General features: G+C 32.4%; 1 protein-coding gene across 1 annotated transcript in view; it reads right to left on the bottom strand.

Moving 5' to 3' along the window:
* Positions 1-611: 611 nt before the first annotated feature.
* The window catches only part of LOC126834476 (protein sidekick-2-like), a 119,393-nt gene continuing 98,715 nt past the window's right edge, over positions 612-21,289 (bottom strand). The window contains exons 3-5 of the mRNA XM_050566412.1: positions 18,141-18,351; positions 12,578-12,892; positions 612-6,127 (exon numbers count right to left, since the gene is read on the bottom strand). Coding sequence (XP_050422369.1) covers positions 6,003-6,127; positions 12,578-12,892; positions 18,141-18,351 — 651 coding nt within the window. The 3' untranslated portion in view covers positions 612-6,002. The remainder of the gene's footprint in view (positions 6,128-12,577; positions 12,893-18,140; positions 18,352-21,289) is intronic.

The following is a 21,289-nucleotide window of genomic DNA, read 5'->3' as shown; positions in this document are numbered from 1 at the left end:
TTTTGTCATTATGAAAACTGTAAAAATGTTTATCGTACTTCAATAATACTTCTATTTGTTATTACTAATCATTTTACAAAAAGAAATTGGGATTATTTTTATTATTTTTTCTTAATAAATATTTTATGTTTTTTATGTATAGCCTTGGATAGAAAGAGATGCCTTGGAGTTTAATTAGATGCAAATTGCAAAGTTACAACCGCGTTATAAAACTTTTAACTTTGATGTCTGCCACATGACAAGAAAATAATTTCCTTTAAATAAAATAATATGTATACACACCTGTTTAGTTTGTAATTACAAAAAACATAAGGTAGCATGAAAACCGACGCAATGAGTAGTTTCTAAGTCGCAAGACCAAGATAAATTAGTAAAGGCTGTATTATGATTTGTTTTGTCACGAAAACACATTCCAATGATAATTGACTAGAAAAATTCCATATAATTTCTAACTGGAAATAAAAATTATTTAACAAAGACATATATTATAATAGTTAATGTTATTATATAGATTTCCATACAGTATAGGTATAATATTATGTACATATTAACAAAATAACAATGTTAGATTTTACTTTAAAACACAAAAACAGAAAGAAAAGAAAGTCGAAACAACGTTGTACATATTAACTATAAATATATAAAAAAAACATAATAACATAATAATAATACTATAACAGAACAATACAACATTGCAAGGAAGAATTTAGTGTTGACTTAACTGAGCTTTCCCAGCAAACAATGTATAGGATATAATATAGTTGTTGAGAACTATTGGTATTCGCAGTTTAACTAGGAACTGAGTAAAGAAAACGGAAGAACATAATAGTTTGTTTGAGAAAATTGATAAAATGACCAAAAAAAAAAAATGGTATATTGTTTGTGATGATGTAAAAATGTTGTATTATTCGATAACGAAAACGGTCGGTTTACTAAACACAGTTGATTTGTACACAGTATATATTAATAAACATAGTTTTACTTATAGGGTAGGCATACTTTTGCCAAATAAAACAGAAATTAAAATTAAAAAAAAATATATATATATATTTATGACACATTGTTATGCTAATAAAATCGGACGATCGGTTATTATACAACGTTATGATTGTTTAGCATTAAGTTTACACAATATTTTTGGTCGAAGAGATCAATAAAAAAAAATATTTCAACAGGTATAACCGTATAATATAATGTTAGGTGCTTTGTAGAGAACAGACTGCGGTTTGGGATTATGTCTGCTTGAAATTAAAATAGGTCTGTTTAATTATAATACCTAGACAGATTGGTAAGTATCGCATCTAATAATTAAATCGATTTTTTAGTAATAACAAAATTAAAAATATGTCGCAAAACCAGGTACTAGTTTATTATTATTAGGTTTTGTTTGCCCGAAACAAAACCTTTGTCATTTTTGTTGTGTTAAAGTATGTACAAACAATTTCATAAGTAATTTAATTATTGTTTAAAGATATTTCAATTTGTGTGTGTGTGTTAGTGTTGCCAGACGTACGGTAATTACCGTACATAAAATACATAAAATATGAATTGATGATGGATTCTGTATAGCTTTGTTATAATATTATAATTCGCCAAGATGGTGTAAAATGTTTCGTGTACGGTAATTCAATGTAAATTACGGTAATTTGGAGACATTGTACGTTAATCTCGATTTTGAATTCTGGCAACACTGGTGTGTGTGTGCATTTTATCGTTTACAGTTCCAAATCTAAGGTATGCATATACCTTGACGTTGACTTGGAAGATGTGATTTAGTAGACAAAGACAATACAATAGTAATATGTTTGGCAAATCGGTTGTTTCACAAAATATTCCGCTTTGGATTTTCAACAGGTAAACTTAATCGTTTTGGAATATATTGTAAATAGTGTGACAATGTGTGTATGTGTGAGCAATCTTTTCAGTTTAGGTTGCAGTATTTTATTATGATTTTTTTTTTAACGCACCACGGTATAGCTGTTGATGTTTCTCTCAAGATAAATTGTATATTACCCTATCGGGGTGCCGTCGAATAGAGAGGACTTGCACGATAAATCCAAACGGTTTTTTTGTATAAAAGGACGGGACCGCAGATAGGAAACGCCCACTGTTGACCGAGTCGATTTAGCCGACAATACAAATACAACACAGTAGTGAAACTTATTATTTTATTTTTTTTTCCTTTAAAAGTTTTCTACTAGAAAATTTTCCCTCGCCCTATAATAGGGACGACGACGACGGTGTGGGTTGTGTGTGGCTTTTGTCAGTTCGACTCAAAGAGAAGAGAACAGTAGTATAGACAGACAGGTACACGGTGTACAAACGCGGCCAGGATTAAAACGGAAGGGGGCAAAAGAAGAGGCAGCTTGTATGTATAGTCTGCCGGGGGAAAATAATAAAGTGTTGGCAGTTATTGACATATTGTCACGTTTTGTCCGGAAATTTTTGCCGTGCGACGGTGGCAAAACCTATTGTACTTTCATGTATTATTATTTTCTTAATAATGTAGTTGCCGTTTCGTCGAAAAGAGGTCCATTTCGAGCCCTTAGAGCATAGAGTAATAATATATAAAGGGATGAACTAGCGTGTACTAGCTTGTACGCAAGAGCGAAGTAAAAAGTAGGACTAAAACTAGTATGACCACATAGAGGAAAACAAAAAGTCTCTATTGTTGAACAAACAAAACGACTAGGCATTATTGTTAATTAATTAACAAATAAATAGCTTAAGTTAATATAACTTAAATACAAATTAATAATAATAAATGCAATATGTTTTATCGAATTTAAAAACAATATTTTTTTTAAAAATACTGAGATATCATTGATATCTTATCATCACGATATGTTGAGCGATAATTATTTTCTTCCATCTTGGCAGACTGATTTTAGTCCTACTTTATGCAACACATTAAAACTACTCTATTTAGAGCTGGCCGATATAACAAACAGCGAGCGACAAGCAGAGCGTTGTAAGAAAACTGAAAACGCAGTTCAAAGAAGAGAAGGAATGTCCTGGAAACAATTAAGTAAGCATAGTAGCCGGTAATAATTTTGAGTAACGTCAGCGAGGCAAAAAACACGCTAGGTTCTAGTTGTTGTACCTGTAGTGTATTAATATACCTACCTATTCTATGAGGGCGGATATAAAGCGGTCAACAGACGCGGGGTAGTTTAGTGTCTTTTTATTTGTTCAAGTCAAAGCAAGCAATGGCGACTGGTGACATCTGGGCGAAATTGATTTTTTATTACTTCTGGTAACCGCGGGTAATACGAATTAATGGCGTACGCGGATTGTATCGGTAAACAACGTGTTCTGTATACTTTTTTGTCCCATCTCAAATAAATCCGTCGTCGGTGTTTATTGAATTTAGCCAGATATTCACGGTTAGGTTAGGTTAGGTTGGGCTTGGTTAGATCTTGACCAGGAAAGTTCTTTTGTAGCGTTTATATAACACCAACCACATAAGCCGCTCCTTGAATTGTACAAAAGGGATAATGTAATACATCATGACTATACACATAATGATCCACGTAAAACAAGTATGTATTTGGGTATTTCAAATGGGAACATGTTTTCAGATGATGAGATAGACAAGCGTTTCTTATCTACCAATATGGTATGTATGTAGACGCACAGTGACGGCGAGTATGCTTGAAGAACTTTGAGTTTTGAAATATATATATATATAGATATTAGATAGGTGTACCTAGGTACGGACTGGGAATATTTTTTTTTTTTTGAAAATATCCTGTGGGTAGAGACGTTAAATTTTATTACTATCATCTGAAAGTCGATGGGGGGGAGGGTGTGGGGGTGTGACAAAATAAAAAAATGACTTTTTGTATAATGTGAACCGCGTATAACGTCACCGGGAGGACCGGCAAATGGGTATGGCCTTTGTCGTTGTTGTATGTGTCTTCCCCCGATGAGATGGCATTAAGGTGGGCTTTATCGTCTACACATGCGTTTATATTCAATTTTTCGACAGACACGTGCAATTCATACACAACGGCCGCAGTATTTTCTCTAATAGCCTTCGAGAAAAAAAAAACGTTAAGATGTTGAAAATCTACATGGAACAACCCCCCCCCCCCTCCAAAAAAAAACCGCTTATACTCTGTTGTTTTGTACAGCAATCATGTTTGTAAATTAAATTTATCGGTTTGAGGGGCTGGAAAATTCGTGTTATTGGTTTCTTTTTCCGGTTTTAAATAAAAACTTTTATGACGAGACGCCGACAACCGGGCCGGAGATCTTTTTGGGGGGTTGTTTTTTTTTTTAATCACATAATCTGTCAGACCAACATTTAATGTCTAAAATGAAAAGTTACTTCACCGCCGCCGGATGACGTTATCTTTTCTTTTAAACTTTCCAAAAAAAAAACAAATCCAATCCAAAACATAATATTATTATAAAGTACATTATAATTTTATGTATCCAAACCGTGTTTTTACAATACCAGCGTCACGTCAGATGGTATATCAAAAATATCTTTGTATTGTTATAAATTATAAGCCTCAAATTGGATAACTGCATCTATACAGGGTGATCATTTTATCGCAAACCACTCGATATCATTCTAAAAAAAAATGCGAAAAATTGAGATCACATTGTATAAAAAAATTATGAAAAAAAAAAACAAATCAATTTCTTATTAAACCTATGCGATATTGAGTGGTTTACGATAATAATATGATCATTTTGTAGTATATTGGATTTGAGTATCCATCAAACCGTCAATTTGATAAAATTGTGAATATTAACAATATTATGTACGGACAATTCCACGAATGACAGAGTTGTAACGTTATATTGTATGTATTAGTGCACATCATACTTAAGCTTGTATGTGTGTGGCTGTATATTTTAATGATTTACATGCTGTAAATCCGAACCTGTGTGGGTGCGGACAGTCTATAATTTCATTAACTGCATACGGGGTCTGTCAGATTACCTTGTAGGCTCGATAAAATATTATTTACTACTATTTTAATCGTGTCCTGTTGTCAGTTTTAAATCCTCACGTTTTTGCCGTATTTATCCGTGTTAGTTAATAATTGCAATAATAACGTCTGCGACTAAATATACTTTCAAACTTTTGTTAATGACGCCCTCCTGTTGTTAATATCTTTCGTTAAATGTTTAGATGGTCGGTTGTAGTAGAGTATAGCAAACATCAGTACATATTTTTTGGTATTAAAAAAAAAATTAATTATATATATATATATATAATTATCTTCTTCTCGACGTTATTTGATATAAAACGTATTATTTGTACTGCATTAGGGTCGTTACATTTTCTTGTTATTATCTCCTTATATATAATACATTGTGTTTTCGAATTTAGTTTTGTTATTTAATTTAGCGAAAACTTACTTTCAGTTATACGTTGTACTTTTGTACAAGTTAAAATATATAGTATATAATCCAATAATACGTATTCAACTCCGTTCGAAAAGGGTTTTATCTGTATATACATCGTTATTTGTTTCTCAACAACCGATTTACCCGGAATTCGCCCTAAGATCTGAGCGAAACATTGTCTTTACCGTTTGTGTAGCTATTTAGTCGACATTATTAATAAAATGATGTCCGATTTAAACACAACTATCGTACGTGTACGAAATGTATAAACAATAGAGAATTTAGTTTAAGAAACAATACAATACAATACAATAATATTATTATAATATATAAAACTATTTCGGTTGGCCGAATTAATCTTACCTTGCATAAAAATTAAAAAAAAAAACAAACGAAAAAGGTGGGAAGGAAGTTTGTTCGTTTACACTAAAAAAAATCGCGTACGACGTATCGTGTCGTGACGTAACGTGATGTGACGTGACATGGCGTGACGAGACGTGACGGGATGAAATTAATTTTTTTTTTTTGTATAAATTTAGCATTGTCCTATGTACATGATTCGAAGGTTATACACACGAGTGGGCGTTGCGTTGTTTGTGTGCCGTGACTTGCCGTTGACCGGCAGACCGATTTTTTCAGTGGCCGAACAGCACCGGGTTGGACAGCATGATGACAAGGCTGAACAGGGCGAGCACGTGGACCGTCATCTGACCGCTGACCGCGCTCCGATTGCCGTGTTGCATTGCCGCAGGGTGTTCGCCTGAAACACATTACCACCGCGTTTACAAATCGTGCACGGGCCAGTGTATAATAATATTGTTTTGGAGGGTGTTAACTTAATATATAATTATTATTGGCCTTACCCTGTAAACTTGCGGCCGAACCCATTGGATTGTTCGAACCGATAGCTATTCGTGTATAATAATAATTAGCGGTTAGTCCCCCGCTGTTACCTACTCTGTCTACCAATAGAGGACTCGCTCGCATAGTATTAGTCCATAATTGAATCGGTTAATGCAAAAAGGGTCCATAACGTTAAACTTTCAGAAAAAAAAAATCCAGTTTTGTACTCTATTAAAATTCTGGTCGACCCTAAACACATAACAGCCAAGAGAGAGCTGTTAGAGGTTTGCGAACGTTTCGTCGTTTTGACAAAATTTAAGCATTTTGCTGGCCCTCCAGATGGTTTTAATTAGCATTTGTCTTCTCACAGAATAATTGAACACATTTCCGTAGAAATATCTCTTAAGCTCTCGTTGAGAGTAATAACCGTCTAAACTGTTATGATAAGTAATTAACGCGTCACGAATATTTATAATTATTGTTGTTCGTCAAAAACGCATACCTAGTCGTTATTTCCGTTACACAGGAACCCCTATCAAGAAAGTATACACTTGAGTGATCAAATTAAATTAAGACTGCGTTAACAAGGTGGGTAGAATCAACATAACCGCGTTAGGTTATATTCAAACAAACTACTACACCGGAGCGATATTAAATAACCGAGAGCACTGAACTCCTAAAACAATATTATAAACTGCAGCAAATGAAGCAATTTTTGAAAAAAAATTGGTTTTATTCAAATATTATCACTGGTTGATGGAAAATAAGAAAAAACGAGTAAGAGGCAAAAATACATTATCTTGTGATTGCAAAAAATGTAAAAACGGATTGAAATACTATTGTGATATTAACGATTTACAACCGGCGCTAAGTATAGGCAATTTTGCTAACTATTGCCTTGTTTTTTACATGCGAATATAATGCCCAGGTTCTTTGTTTCCCAAGAAATACAATTATAAAACATATTATTTAAATATTAATTATTAGCTCTGTATTTGGCACGTCAAATAAATTCACTAGTAAACCAATGCAAATCACCAGTTTTATTTTTGTCGTTTTTTTATCTATAATTGAGACACTCATTAGAACAAGGGCCCAATTCGGCTTTTTTTTATGCAAAATGCGTTTTTCCTTATAAAAAGTCTCAACTACTTATAAGTTATAACAATAATAATCATCGTTAAAGTTTTCACCAAAAACAACAATTACAGCAACTTGTTCGAAGATTACCAATATTAAAACCCCATAAGGTATAATTAATGTTTTATTAGTGGACCAATTTAGTACACGAAACAAACAGCTAGCAGATGGCGGTTTTTTCCAATAGTCGGTAATGGTGTCGGCGTGAATTGAGAGAGAAAAAAAATCCGATCACTTGCACATCATCGTTACCACCAGTTATAGCAGGTGGTGTGCAATTCGGAGTTTGCTTAATACATCACATTCGAAGGGTTTTTCCCAGGCGATTGACCGTTTCCCCGGAAGTACTATGGTCGATGTAGACAAAGTGGCGGTTATTAAGAAACCATTATGGTTACCTCGGGACCAGATTACTTGCGCTTAGGCAAAGGATCGATGAATTATTAAAACGAGATGCGGCCAATCTGGATCATTACTCGGGATATATCATTTCCGTGGACATAAATTGGGCCGATACGAGATAAGATGGTTTTCGCAAGACAACTGACACTTGTGTTCCAGTAAAATATATTTGGGTACCTACGCCGCCGCCTTGGGCGTTATGAGAGTGACGTATACCGTTATAATAATATTATCTCGGAGATAATTTGAAAAGTTGTTTTATTTAAAAAAAAAAATATATATATATATGATAAAAAACATTTTGTTTTTTAGGTATTTCTCATTTTGCAAAAATGAAGGCTCGGTCGGGTTGTTATTTTTGCATATTTTTAAAATGGCAGTTGAAGATTTCCATTAATTTCGAAAAAAAAAAACACCACTAATCTCTTTTTACTATATTGTTATAAACCGGCACCAGATTTTTAAGTTTACAACTTACAAAAGTTTTTAAAACGATATACCTATTTCGCAAAGTGGGAAGTCGGTTTTGTAAGTTGTAAACAAAAAAAAAAAAAGTGTATGTACATTTTTGTACAATTCTAAAAGTATTTTGTGGTATTATTCGAAGCCTATATTATATTTTAAAGGTTAAAAATATGTTGTCCGTAAACGTGGTTTGCGCTTATCTTTTACGTACCCAAACTGAGGTTTCGAAGAACGGTTAAGATAATCGGTTTACATGACGCCTTTGGGAGCACTATAATACGTACTTAAGCGTATATACATGCCGCGGTACCATAAAACTGTTAAAATAGCATTTAAAGGAATTATTGTGCACATGCTTATTATAATAAATTAACATTCGCGGAAACGGAAAGCATTATATTAAATTTATGCGTTTTGCTACTACATCAAAACTTTGTATGTTATATTAAAATAAATACTTTTGGTGTAGGTAGGTATTATTATTATTATTTTGTACAGCGTGAATTTTTGAAATCCACCTTGGCCATGCCAATGTATAATATTTTATACGGTGATAAATGCAAATAATGAAACTAAGATATGTTTTTATGTTTCTAACTTGCAGATAAAGACTGAACGTTAAGTATAAATACAATTTCTGATTTGTTTTAATACTTGACCAAAAAAAAAAACACATTTCGCTATGATATCAGCGCTGCTTAAACAATAAAATGTATTATTATTTTTGCATTAACACAAAAAATACCAATATTAAAATGTTGTGCAATAATTACTTTTAACGTCTTTTGTATGTAATTGAACACTATTGATGGCTTACACTTAAAAAATAGCTTTTATTATCCAGAATGTTATTAGATCATAATATAAATTTTGGTGCCACGAAACAAAATGTTAACAATTATTTTTTTATAACTGTACGTATTATCTGTTTTGTAGTGTCTAGTTGGTGAAATCATACACGAAACCCAAATGTTTAAAGTAATCTCGAATGACTTGGTTTACAAGTGATTCAATTTGGCGTTCCAACTGTTGTACCACTCGAAATTTGTCTTCGATCGTAGCACATCGCTTGACCGTATTAAAAAAAGTCTTAAATATATCTCTTTCTTTGACGATCTGCGGCTTATCGTTGTCTGGTATGATGCAATAGTCGTACACATAACGATCCAGCTCTTGTGTACTATTGAGAAAACGGAGAAAATTTCTGCTCAAGTCGCTAATTTTATCCTGGTAGCCACTGTCGTCTTCGCCGTTGTAAGCGGTCAAAACTAGTTTTATGTCTGTACATCTAATTTTAAAATAAGACACAATGTTTCTGAAATGTTTCAATTCGGGCAGATACATTTCGACGTATTCTTGTGGGACCAGTTCTTTTAAAAAACGCAACGCTTCAAACATGTGGTCAAACATCAGCCAGCTTTTCTTAAATCGTTTTATCGCACAATTAAACAGTTTCCAGGAGTCCATAAACTCTTGGGATTTTTGACTGGAAGACGACGATTTATGAAAATAATCGTTTTCGACAAAATCGTCTTCGTTGGCTTGTTCGTCATTTTCTTCGTCCGTCGAATGCGTTCTGTTTTTTGCCTCGCCCGCTTTGCACGACTCTCTATACTTTTTCCGGTGTAACCGATGCCTTTCCATGTTGCTAATATATAAAATGTTTTTTATCAAATTTAAAAATTTGATCGACGCGTTTGCATATACACACGATAGTGAAAAAAAAATCATTCCATATTTTATTGTGTAGTTGTGATGGTTTACAATTCTACTGGACTCTGCATTTCTGCCTAGTAATAATTGTCTTACAGAGAAAGAGTCACTTTTATTATCAGGAAATTTGACTTCATAGTCGCCAATCTTATGCCATCCTGGAGATTCTAAAAGATTATTGAGTGTGTCAATTGTTTTGTATTTGTCGGTACAAAAAACATATTTTCGGTCGTTAAACGCCAAAGTTGAGACCAATAAAGTAAACAAGACATTGAAAAACATTTTTTTACGATGAAGTTAACTGAGATGCGATTTTTTATATAATAGATAAATGCAAGAATAAAACTAAAATGTTTTTATGGCTTCGACTTGTATTTATACAAGATAGACTTGACATGTAAATTACATTTTTAATTGTATGTACTAACCAAAATAACACATTTTATTTGTCATATTATTGCTACGGTAGACAGCTTAATTAAAGTGTTAACGTTAATAACCAAATAAAAAAAAAAACGCATCTGTAGCTGAATAAATAATGAAATATGTGCCTATTATTTTTTCGGATTTGCACAAAAAAATAATTACGGTTTTGATTTTTTCAAATAAAAAAAAAGACCAATAGGTATATTACTTATTTTCAAACTATATACATATATATTATAATATGGTATTACAGAACTATGCATGAATACATGTACCGAATATAGTTTTATTGGAAATCAATATAAGAATGGTAACGTTACATTTTTATTACTGTATGTATTATTATCTATTGTGTAGTATCTAGTTGGTGAAATCATATACGAAACCCAAATCTTTAAAGCCATCTCGAGTGACTTGGTTTACAAGCGATTCAATTTGGCGTTCCAACTGTTGTACCACTCGAAATTTGTCTTCGATCGTACTGAATCGCTTGCCTGTAGTAAAAAAAGTTTTAAATACATCTTTTTCTTTGACGATCTGCGGTTTATCGATGTCTGGTATAACGCAATAGTTGTTTACAATGCTATCCAAAGCTTGTGTAGCGTTGAGGAATTGAAAAAAAGCTCTGCTCATTTTGCCATATTTATCTTTGTAGTACTTATCGTCTTCCCCGTTGTAAGCGGTCAAAACTAGTTGTATGTCTGTACACCTGTCTTTATAAAACGACACAATGTTACTGAAATTTATCAATTCGGGTAAATTCATTTCGACGTATTTTCGCGGGACCAATTCTTGTAAAAAACGCAACGCTTCGAACATGTGGTCAAACATCAGCCAACTTTTCTGAAATCGTTTTATCGCACAATTAAACAGTTTCCAGGAGTCCATAAATTCATCATAGTTTTTAATAGAAGACGACGACGATTTATGAAAGTAATCGTTTTCGACAAAATCGTCTTCATTAGTTTGTTCATTTTTGCTACCCGCTGATTGCGTTTTATTTTCTGCCTCACCTGTTTTCACTGACTTTCTATACGTTTGTATGTGCAAGCGTTGTCTTTCCAGGTTGCTAATATATAAAATATTTTTTGTGAAATTTAAAAATTTTAACGACGCATTTGCATACACACACGATAACGAATAAAAAACCATGTCGTATTTCATCGTGTAGTTATTACAGCTCACAATTTTATCGGGTTCTGCATTTCTCTCTAATAATTCTTTTACAGAGAATAAAGAGTTACCTTTTTTATCAGGAAATTTGACTTTCAAGTCACTAATCTTATTCCATCCTGGAGATTCTAAAAGCGTATTAAGTGTGTCAATTATTGTTTTGTTTGGGTCGGTACAAAAAACATATTTTCGGTCGTTAAACACCAAAGTTGAGACCAATAAAGTAATCAAGACATTGAATAACATTTTATTGTGTTGGCTTCAACACTGAGACGCGATTATGTTTTAATCTAATAGATAAATGCAAGAATGAAATTAATATGTCTTAATGGTTTCAACTTGCGCATATATATATTTATATGTCTAATCTATATATATATATATATATATATATATATAGACTAGACATATAAATTACATTTTCATTTGTTTGTAATAACCAAACAAAAACACATTTTCTTTGTCTTATTATAGCTACGACAGACGGCTTAATTAAAGTGTTACCGTTATAACCAAAAAACACATGTTGTTTGTCTTATTGCTATGTTACACAGCTAAGTTCTACAGGTACAGGGACAGTTTTTTTACTCATAATATCTGTAACAACCGTGAATAAGTGTGCAAGTCGATTTCAGTGATTTTACAGGGTAGCGATTTTAAACAGACCAACTGCCATAAATCAGCATGCAATAACCAGGAAGTCACTTCTCTCTCAAGGTTTTCTTGTTGGTCCAACGACTTCCACACTTATTCACAGTTGTTACAGATATAATACCTTATGTGAATTATTTTTTTTACTCTAATGCCAAAAACGTATAAGGATTTGATTTTATGTTGGGATATATTTTTTTTTCGTGTGCTCATTTTGAGCTTTATTAAAACCTAAGCGTGATATAGCTAGTAATTTTTTGATTTTGAATGAATCATTATGTTTCACACAGGGTGTTCAACATTTTACTTAACAATACTTGCTCTTCACACAGGTTGTAAATCGCACAATAATATTATTAATTATGATATTAGCAAATGATTAAGCAAAAACGCTTACCGTTGACCACGTGAACATTGATTGTAGCTGATTGTCCAAACGTAGGCACGCAGGTGTAGTTGCCGGAGTCACTGAGTTTAGCTTGGGCTATGTGAAGCGTACTCTTAAGACCGTCCGCCCATTCGGTGTGCACACTAACCCGGGGCTGTCTGATCGATTGCAGGCTCACCTGGTCCGTGTACACCGGTACGTTGCCCAAGTACCAGAATATCGTGCCTAGGTCGTGCGGTCCTTGGCTAAGTTCGCACCGCATGGTCACTTCGCTCTCCTCGTTCACGTACAGCTCTTGAGGGCCGCATATTCGAGCTCTCATCTCTGAAATAATAAAATTATACAAACACATCAGCCAAATGACATAATCGTGACTCAGGATAAGATAATTGCAATTTGCAAGTTAAAGACAAAAATGATGTACAGGACAACCCATTAATTTTCTCTAAAAATAAACGCTTTTTCTTATTTGCATTTTTTTTTATAATATTAACTTTATGGAGACGCTTCAGTTTATGCTCCGTCAACTTTTAAAACTTAAATGGTAACGTATATTATATTTAATTACCTCATTGAATATTTTTAAAATTAGTGTCTTATCCTTAATGAACCACCCTTCTGTACAAAATGTATTACTAGACATTTGTCTTGCAATATAATAATTATAATATTGTCTATTAGCCGTATGAGAGTTTTATATATGTAATGTGCAGAATTTAAAAGAATAGTTATTAGTTAGGGAAAACAACTTGAAAATAAGTGATCATACTGTTTATCTATTAGTACGTGAGTAAGCGGTAAAAATACATTATTATTACAGGGTCAACTTGAGTAGAAATGAATATTAAAAAATTCTGCATTGTCTTTGGAATATTATTCTAAGAAAATTGAAAACCAAGTTGTCGCGTTATTTTAATGGAAATTTGATATTTTCATAATGACGATTCAGAAAATTACAAGAGATCAATATTATGAACGACAACAAAAAAACTAATTGTGACTCAGAACAGTTACCAAGAGCATTTATTATATACTGTAAAAAACGCCAAGTGCTACTTTTAAAACTATAATTTAAGAAACTGATATCTATAATACCTATCCTACCTAGATCGAAAATCAGTTATTCGATGGTTTATTTTTTTTTGGCTTTTGAATAGATTCATTTTAATTTTTTTGTTACTTTAACGATCTCGACGAAGTGACGATTCGAATAAATAATTATTGTTTTACTAAATCATAGTCACACTCTCTCTCTGTTTTGTGCAATAAACATTTAATTTTCGTTTGCACTGTACTATTATTATCCGTCTTTTCGACAACGTTTTTAATTTATTTTCTAGTTAAGCGAAAACCCTTAACTAATCCGCTAATGTTCAACGACCGTCGCCGTTTTCGCCTTTTAAATCATTTTTTGGTTAAAAACAAAACATTCCGAATCACTAAAACTTTTTTTAAAATATTACTCCGCCCCTGTATAATATGGTTGTAGTACTTTGCAGAGGTAATATGTTTTTGGAGATTGTTTTGGCGTTTGCCAAACGATAGGTATTTACCTTTTAAACATGCAGTCTGGCTTTCTACCCTTCGGTGTAACTTCGACTAACGAGTTGTCGTTTTTGAACCATTACTGACAATATAACGAACGGATTTTCAAGTTCCTTGTGTGTTATTTTGGCGTGAGAATGAACAATGCATGTTGGGGCCATTAGCTTTGGCCTAATGTTGTCTGGCTCCGGTTGCCCCGGTCGATATCGCCGAATGGTTTACAGAGAGACTATATGGACCGAATAACTGCGAAAAAGGTTACTCGGCTACAAACGTTTATAGGCAAAACTTTGTTCTCCACAGCTAAAAAGGGGTTTACGCGGGCAACGAAAAAAAAAAAAAAAAAAAGTTAATTTCAAACGCCAATAGCCGTTCTGTAAGTATTGTCAGAATAATAATAACATAAGTCGCTTTTGTTTTAGTATTGCCTGTTTTCTGGCTTCTATGCAAACCCGAAAAATATTTTTAAATTAACACATTACCATTATATTATACTCAATGATATTACATAATAAAGATATTCTACATTGATAGAGTTAATCACATTACTGTTACGTTAATTAACTGTTATATTAATTATATTACTGTATTTTTTTAAATAAAATTTTCTAGAAAATTAAATGACACTCTGGTCAACTCAGGATTTGTGCTGGATTGATGTAGGTACTGTGACTAATAATAGATGAATAATGACATATTATGTACAACTACAGCACGGTTTCTATACACGAGTATCGATGTCTTATATAGTGATAGTGCACTAAAAAAAAAAAAGAAGTTTAAATGATGTTTTCGACTTACAGGTAAGTGTTTAAAAAACACTCTATGCGGATCATACATTTTTTATGCATTCGATTTTCCTCATCAGCAGTAAAAACGTAAAAGCCGCAACGTTTTAAAGTAACAAAACCAAGTTTGGGACATAAACAAAAATTGAAATTTATCGATTTTTACCGAAAAGTAGTAAAACTCGATTGCGACGAGCTCGGCGGTTAATTTTTAATGATTTGTAATTTTTCACTTTGGTGTGCGTTTATTCGTTTACCGGATAATCATTTTTAGATAACGTCAGCTGTTTAATATAACTGACCGACGTACATAATCTTTTATCACTATAAAAGTAACAGAAATTAAATATATATATATATATATTTTATTACCATAGATACAATATTATGAGTGCATATCGATCAAGTCGGGTACTCGAACGAGTAGTTATGGTATACGATTAGACGTTCATATTTGAACATTTTATCAAAACCATCACATAGATATAGGTTATTTTTTTAAATTCATTTTTTCCCCTGGCCATTTGTTGGCTGTTGAGTGCCAATACAAAACTGCTACGAGTTTTATCAGTATTTTTTCACACAATAAGCGAAATGACGGAGGCCATGTTTCGCCGTGTAAACATTATCCACAGACGACCGAGCAAAAACCATAGATTTTTATCTCGGACAAGAAATCTAACAGCCATTTTTTTTTGCTCCCATCCTAACGTATATAAGTTATGGCGATAGCTAATTCGGCAGAAAACACGTCTGAACTGTGCTTTGGCCCAATATACGTCGGTTTATTAGTTTATTGTGTGTACTATGTAAGATGACAACACCCACGTGGACACGGTCGGCAAATTTATGTGGCAATATGGTAGTATGTCAAGAAGTTTGGTATATAATATATATCACAATTACCGGTAAACGTTATATCTATTCCAAGCTCGTGGCAAACATTTTATTATGTTTTGCTGCAAATTGCTAATGTGTTTTATAGTCAGGTTATTACCAGTATACTGGTTACCGAATAAATGGTATCAGCAGTAGGAGTTAACAGGGCACAGCATACAGGGTCTAATCAATGATAAACTGATAACGCACGTTTCCACTATCACCACTTTAACGCAAAATATTGATAACAAAATTTAACTATACATACATTTTTACACAGCGATAAATGACCCTCTAATTGTGATTAAGTACATTTTTAACAACAGATAAAATTTAAAACATGGTTTACGCAACAGAATTTATTTTAACCCCAGTTAAATGAGTTTATCTCTGTCATCTGTGTAAATATTTGGTGCAAACAATTAATAGATCGTGAGCGGTTCGATTATAAAGATGTAGATTTTTATATCACAAACATGTATATTATTAACATCGATGATAAATTATTGATCTTGCATTGCACGATTTTTACTTCTTTAAGTGTATAATAATATATCTATTGTATCTCGTGTGTACTGATCGGCGCCTGTGAGACGCCGTACGAGACCAAAGGCGGACTCGAGAAAAACCTTTGGGCACGCACTTGTGAAAGCTCGGGTAGCTTTTTTCTTATGTAACTTGTGTTAACACCCCAATAAATAGTACAAAATAACGGCTTTAAAGTTCAGCGGTTAGTTTTATATTATATGCCGGCTATATTATGTTGCCATTTTTAGTGTTTTCGCATATATTTTAAAATAGAACAAACACTGTATTTCTAAACCATATAATATTATATACTTATATGCTTGATATTGTTATGTCTTAAGTTTTAAAAAAATTGTTTTAGTCGATTCAATATCCTATACGATAAAAATAAAATGTTTTAGAAAACATTTCTTAACAAAAATAATTTCAAACAAAAGTTGTCAACGCGTTTTATAACATAAAAATATACTGCATGCTCAAAAATATTTTTTGTTCGAAGATTTGAGTTTCAAAAGTATATTTACCAAATGTTGTTAAACAAAAAAACCAATATTCCCAACTATATTCGACAATATTTCAATAATATTTTCGACGGACTGTATTAGAAATAATATACTCCTTTAATGAAAAACCAACGTTTGTTAAGTGATATTGCTAAAATATGGTTTTATTATTTGAAAGCACTGCTATATATATATATATACCAGGTGTCACATTTTAAAATACTAATCCAAACAAAAATTTGTTCATAGAGACTTTTATAGTTCTAAGAAGGATATTTAAAAAAAAAAATGGTTCAAAATGGTACATGGTACGTGTGGTAACCGTGGTAGCTATGGTAAGTGTACTAAGGTAGGTCAGCCATTTAAAATGTTAGTTATTTATATTTATTTATTCAATTGTAAGTATATTATTTGTTGTGTGTGTGTGTAATAACAGCCACGTCGAAAATAATTTACCGAAACTGAGAATACGGTAATTTTTTAATAGTTAATAAAAAGTAAATATAATATATTATAAAATATTGTACATTTTTAATTGTCTCTGGCGCAAAGGCCTCGATCTCATTTTTTTACTGTAGTTTGCCATTGAAAACCCCATTAATTTAATATTACCGGTTTATCCCCAACACGGTCTCTTCCGTGCGTTAAATTGCATTTTAAAGTGTTATAAACCTATGCAATAATTTAACTCCTTTTATTATACAACGCCCGTATCATATTTTCATTTATTATTTACAAAAGTAACAATATACCTAACCGAATTAACACTCGTGTGGTTTTAACCTATCTAACACTGTACATGGTATACTCGTCGTATAACAGTTACCCAGGTGTATTTCATAATTACTTTTTTAACATTATTGAACCTAAATAATTCGCGTCGGAGTTGGCAAAGTTTAAACCAAATTCACGTTTTATTTATTATTTCATAATGTATCACCGATTGTAATAATCATTTAAAATTTTTTTTATTTTATACTTTTTTCCCCCGAACCTATTGGTGGTTATTTATCATTATTATGAGTTTAATTTGAACCACATTATATACTGGGCAATAATAGCATTAAGCTTTGTTATAGGCATATCATTTCATTCGTTTAATAGCCTTTATTCGATAATTAAGCTTATAGTTATAAATTAAATACGATTTACTAGAAAAATATCATTTTTTGAATTTTAATAGATGATATTATAGCTAGATATACTTGGGGGGGGGGGGGAAATGTGGTATTTTATTTCTGCAATTTGTTTGGCTAGAGGTGAAATTTGATAAATTACCGCGGTGCAAGTTACTCGTGCTGTATGATTTTATGGACATGGCCGGCTTACCTACGACGTTGAGTTGGAATGCCAGACTCATTTTGGGTTCTGTATTCACTTGGCATTCATAGATTCCGGCGTCTCTCGGTTGAGCAAATTTAATCAGCAGGGTCCAATTGTCCGAGTTATCCGGATGAATAACTTGGAATCTCTGGTCGCTGGTGTAAGTCAGTACTCCTGCCGTCAGTATGTGCAAATCTCTCTTTCGCATCCACGACACCTGCATCATTGTTTAAATTACACAAAGTTATTATTATAAATTGGAAAAAATTCCCCCTTTTTTTGTTTTTCAACTCTATTATTTGGCTTGAAATAATTTTCCGTTGAATTTATCGAGCTGACATAATATATTATATAGTGGGGTTTATCTCTTATAATTTGATTAGTAACACTGGATTTACCTCCGGTACAACACCGTTCTCGACCGAGTGAAGTAAGAGTTTATAGGACCAATTCATATATTTTAACTAATTTCCAACCTATTTTGTCATAAATGCCGAGCAGCAATATTTCGTATTAAACTCATTTAGCGTGCATTTAAACCCTATTAATTTAATAAAAGCGTATGTCCCGGTTTTACAAAAATAGAAAGTCCAGTAATATTTAAACGGCAGAGTACAAAACACACAAGACAGGCGCTTATAAGTTTTAAAAACATGATTAAGTATGCGTTTAATAAAAATGTTTGGTTTACATTACAATCGCTTAGGAAAAAGTCACACCTACATATTTATGTTTAAAGAGCAAGTTAAAAATAAAACGATAATCGCATTTAGTAGATTTAGATAAAGTCGTCGTGGAATTTGAGATTTATCTACTTGTATATGAGCATATACATATATTGTTATTAGACCTTTATATGTTGTTGAATATATCGGATTTTCTTGCTCGTTTATAAGTCGCACTGCGGATGTAATAGCGTGAAGAAGTATCGAAAATCGTTAACAATCTGAAGTAATAATTACTTTAGAACTATCTGCAAAAGTTTTGTTAAAAGTGCGAAGTTTGAATAGGGTACGTCTGATGAGAATACGTGTTGTACAAAGTCGGTGTCAACACCGAGGAGTTGATACGTGCAAGTCATATATTTTCCAGAATTTCACACAGTACAGACTTGAAGAAAAGGCGAACAGTAAAAGATACTCTAAAATATAGTAAGTACGATAATTTACAGATAAATATGATGTATGTTATTAAAAATTACTTGATAATTGCACAAAACGCTATAACTTTGCATTGAAGCTAAAAATGAGTAGATATTAAAAAAAAACACGTGTTTGGCTTTATACATTAAATTTTTCTTTAATAATCTAATTGCTTATAGCTTTCCATAAATCTCATCTTACATTATTTCAGTAAAACTGTATAAGATTTAATCCAATCATCAAACCGTGTGTACATAAAAAAAAATCAATTCACGGTTGGTATACCAAGCAGAAATCATTTCAAACGCAGAAAGAAATGTTTATGACTTATTATAATAAATGTGAGCTTTTGAAATGTAAATTATATCTAAGGTGACTGTCTCGTTGTTAGTTAAGTCACATTATTGCCAAAATAACACCAAATATGTTTATTTATTACTATATGATATGAAGATAAGGACATAATATATTGGTTATAAAACAGTTGACATGTCAATGTAGTTTAACACAAGGGACCGAATGCCATGTACATACGAATGGAATGCGGTAACTTGTACGTGATAGTATGCCTTTTTGGAAGGAAAATGTGTGTTTGGACTTAATTGTCCTTGTTTTTGGTACCCAACAAAATCGAATACAAGCGGATATAGACCCCTTTTTCGCAGATGGTGTATATTTTTAGACCTTATTAGAAAACGGTCTTCTCTATAAATGTTAGGTATTCTAATTTATATGTTCCGGTTAGTGAAAAAATAAATTATTATAACTAATCGCTTAATAAACTGAAAACAGAATTGTGCTAATTATTATTAGAATAAAACATTTGTTTTCATTACATGCCTATTGGTTTTATATATTTTCTAAACGTAGTATATATTTATAAGAAATAATGTTGTAAAAAAACAATTACAGCAAAAAAAAAAACACTTACAATCTTTTATTTGGATCAAAATTTATTGGAACAGTTACGTTTGGAATTTTTCGAATAGTCGTTTATTGAAATCATTCGAATAACTTTTACTCGAATAATGTGTTCTCAATCTAGACGATTATCAGACGACAGCTCACTTTGATAGTGTTTGAGAGAACTGAGGGAAAAATGTCTGAAAACGCCAATTTTCCTCTTTTTATTCTTACCGAGAAGGTGTTGTGGATTTTTTATTTATCACAGTCAGAACGTCTTCATTCGGGTGTATTGTAGAGTATAAGAATGGTGGTCTAGCTCAGACGGTTGTATTGTAAAAAAAAAAGTGTCGGTTACGAGACGTGCGGTCTACACTATATATGTATCGATGACCGTACTTGCATTTTATTAATGCCATCTCAAGTCTCGCGTGTGACAACCGGCAGCTGATGCTATAATATAATAGCCCTGCGGAATTGAGTGTGGATATTCCATCAACTGGTCAATAGAGTGACGTAACGTCTGACCTAACGTCTACATAATATATAATATGTGCTAAGACCTATGTAAAAATAAAACCCACCCTAAACAACACTTATAGAACAGCAAATGAAAACTGTGATTCAGAAACAACGCTCTATACCGAGCAGTAAGCTGAGGTTACTGTTGCTTTCATTTGGATTTCAATCAGAAATTTAATACAAAGTCATTTAATGAAACAAAAATTAATTATTCGTTTTGTTATGGCGACGACCGTTTCTTCCTTTTTCAGGAATTAAATTCGCGCGCTTATTTCTCTCGTTCCTTATTATATTATACTTTATGCGAAACAACATAATGCCAAAAGCCAAAAGTTTTTGTTTTATATTATTATTATTATTACTTTTCGACGATAAAGATCGTCGGGTAAATATGTTAATGAAAAAAAAAAAAACGTCCGTTCGCGGTTCCGCTGTTGTATTGATTAACGTTTCGAAATGAAGTTCAAATACTTTAAGAAGATCTACAAGAATTATTATCAATTTTTCACGCCCCAAATAATTTGCATAAAACAAATTTTCCTTTAAAACAGTATGCAAATTTTGTTTGTTTGCTAAAACGCTTCCCCT

This window comes from Adelges cooleyi, unplaced genomic scaffold, assembly GCF_023614345.1.
Source record: "Adelges cooleyi isolate 19-005CV unplaced genomic scaffold, UGA_ACOO_1.1 ACOO_flye_CR_arks_rails_tigmint_CR_PRNA_21, whole genome shotgun sequence".
Classification (NCBI taxonomy): domain Eukaryota; kingdom Metazoa; phylum Arthropoda; class Insecta; order Hemiptera; family Adelgidae; genus Adelges; species Adelges cooleyi.
This window is presented reverse-complemented; position numbering and strand designations above follow the sequence as displayed.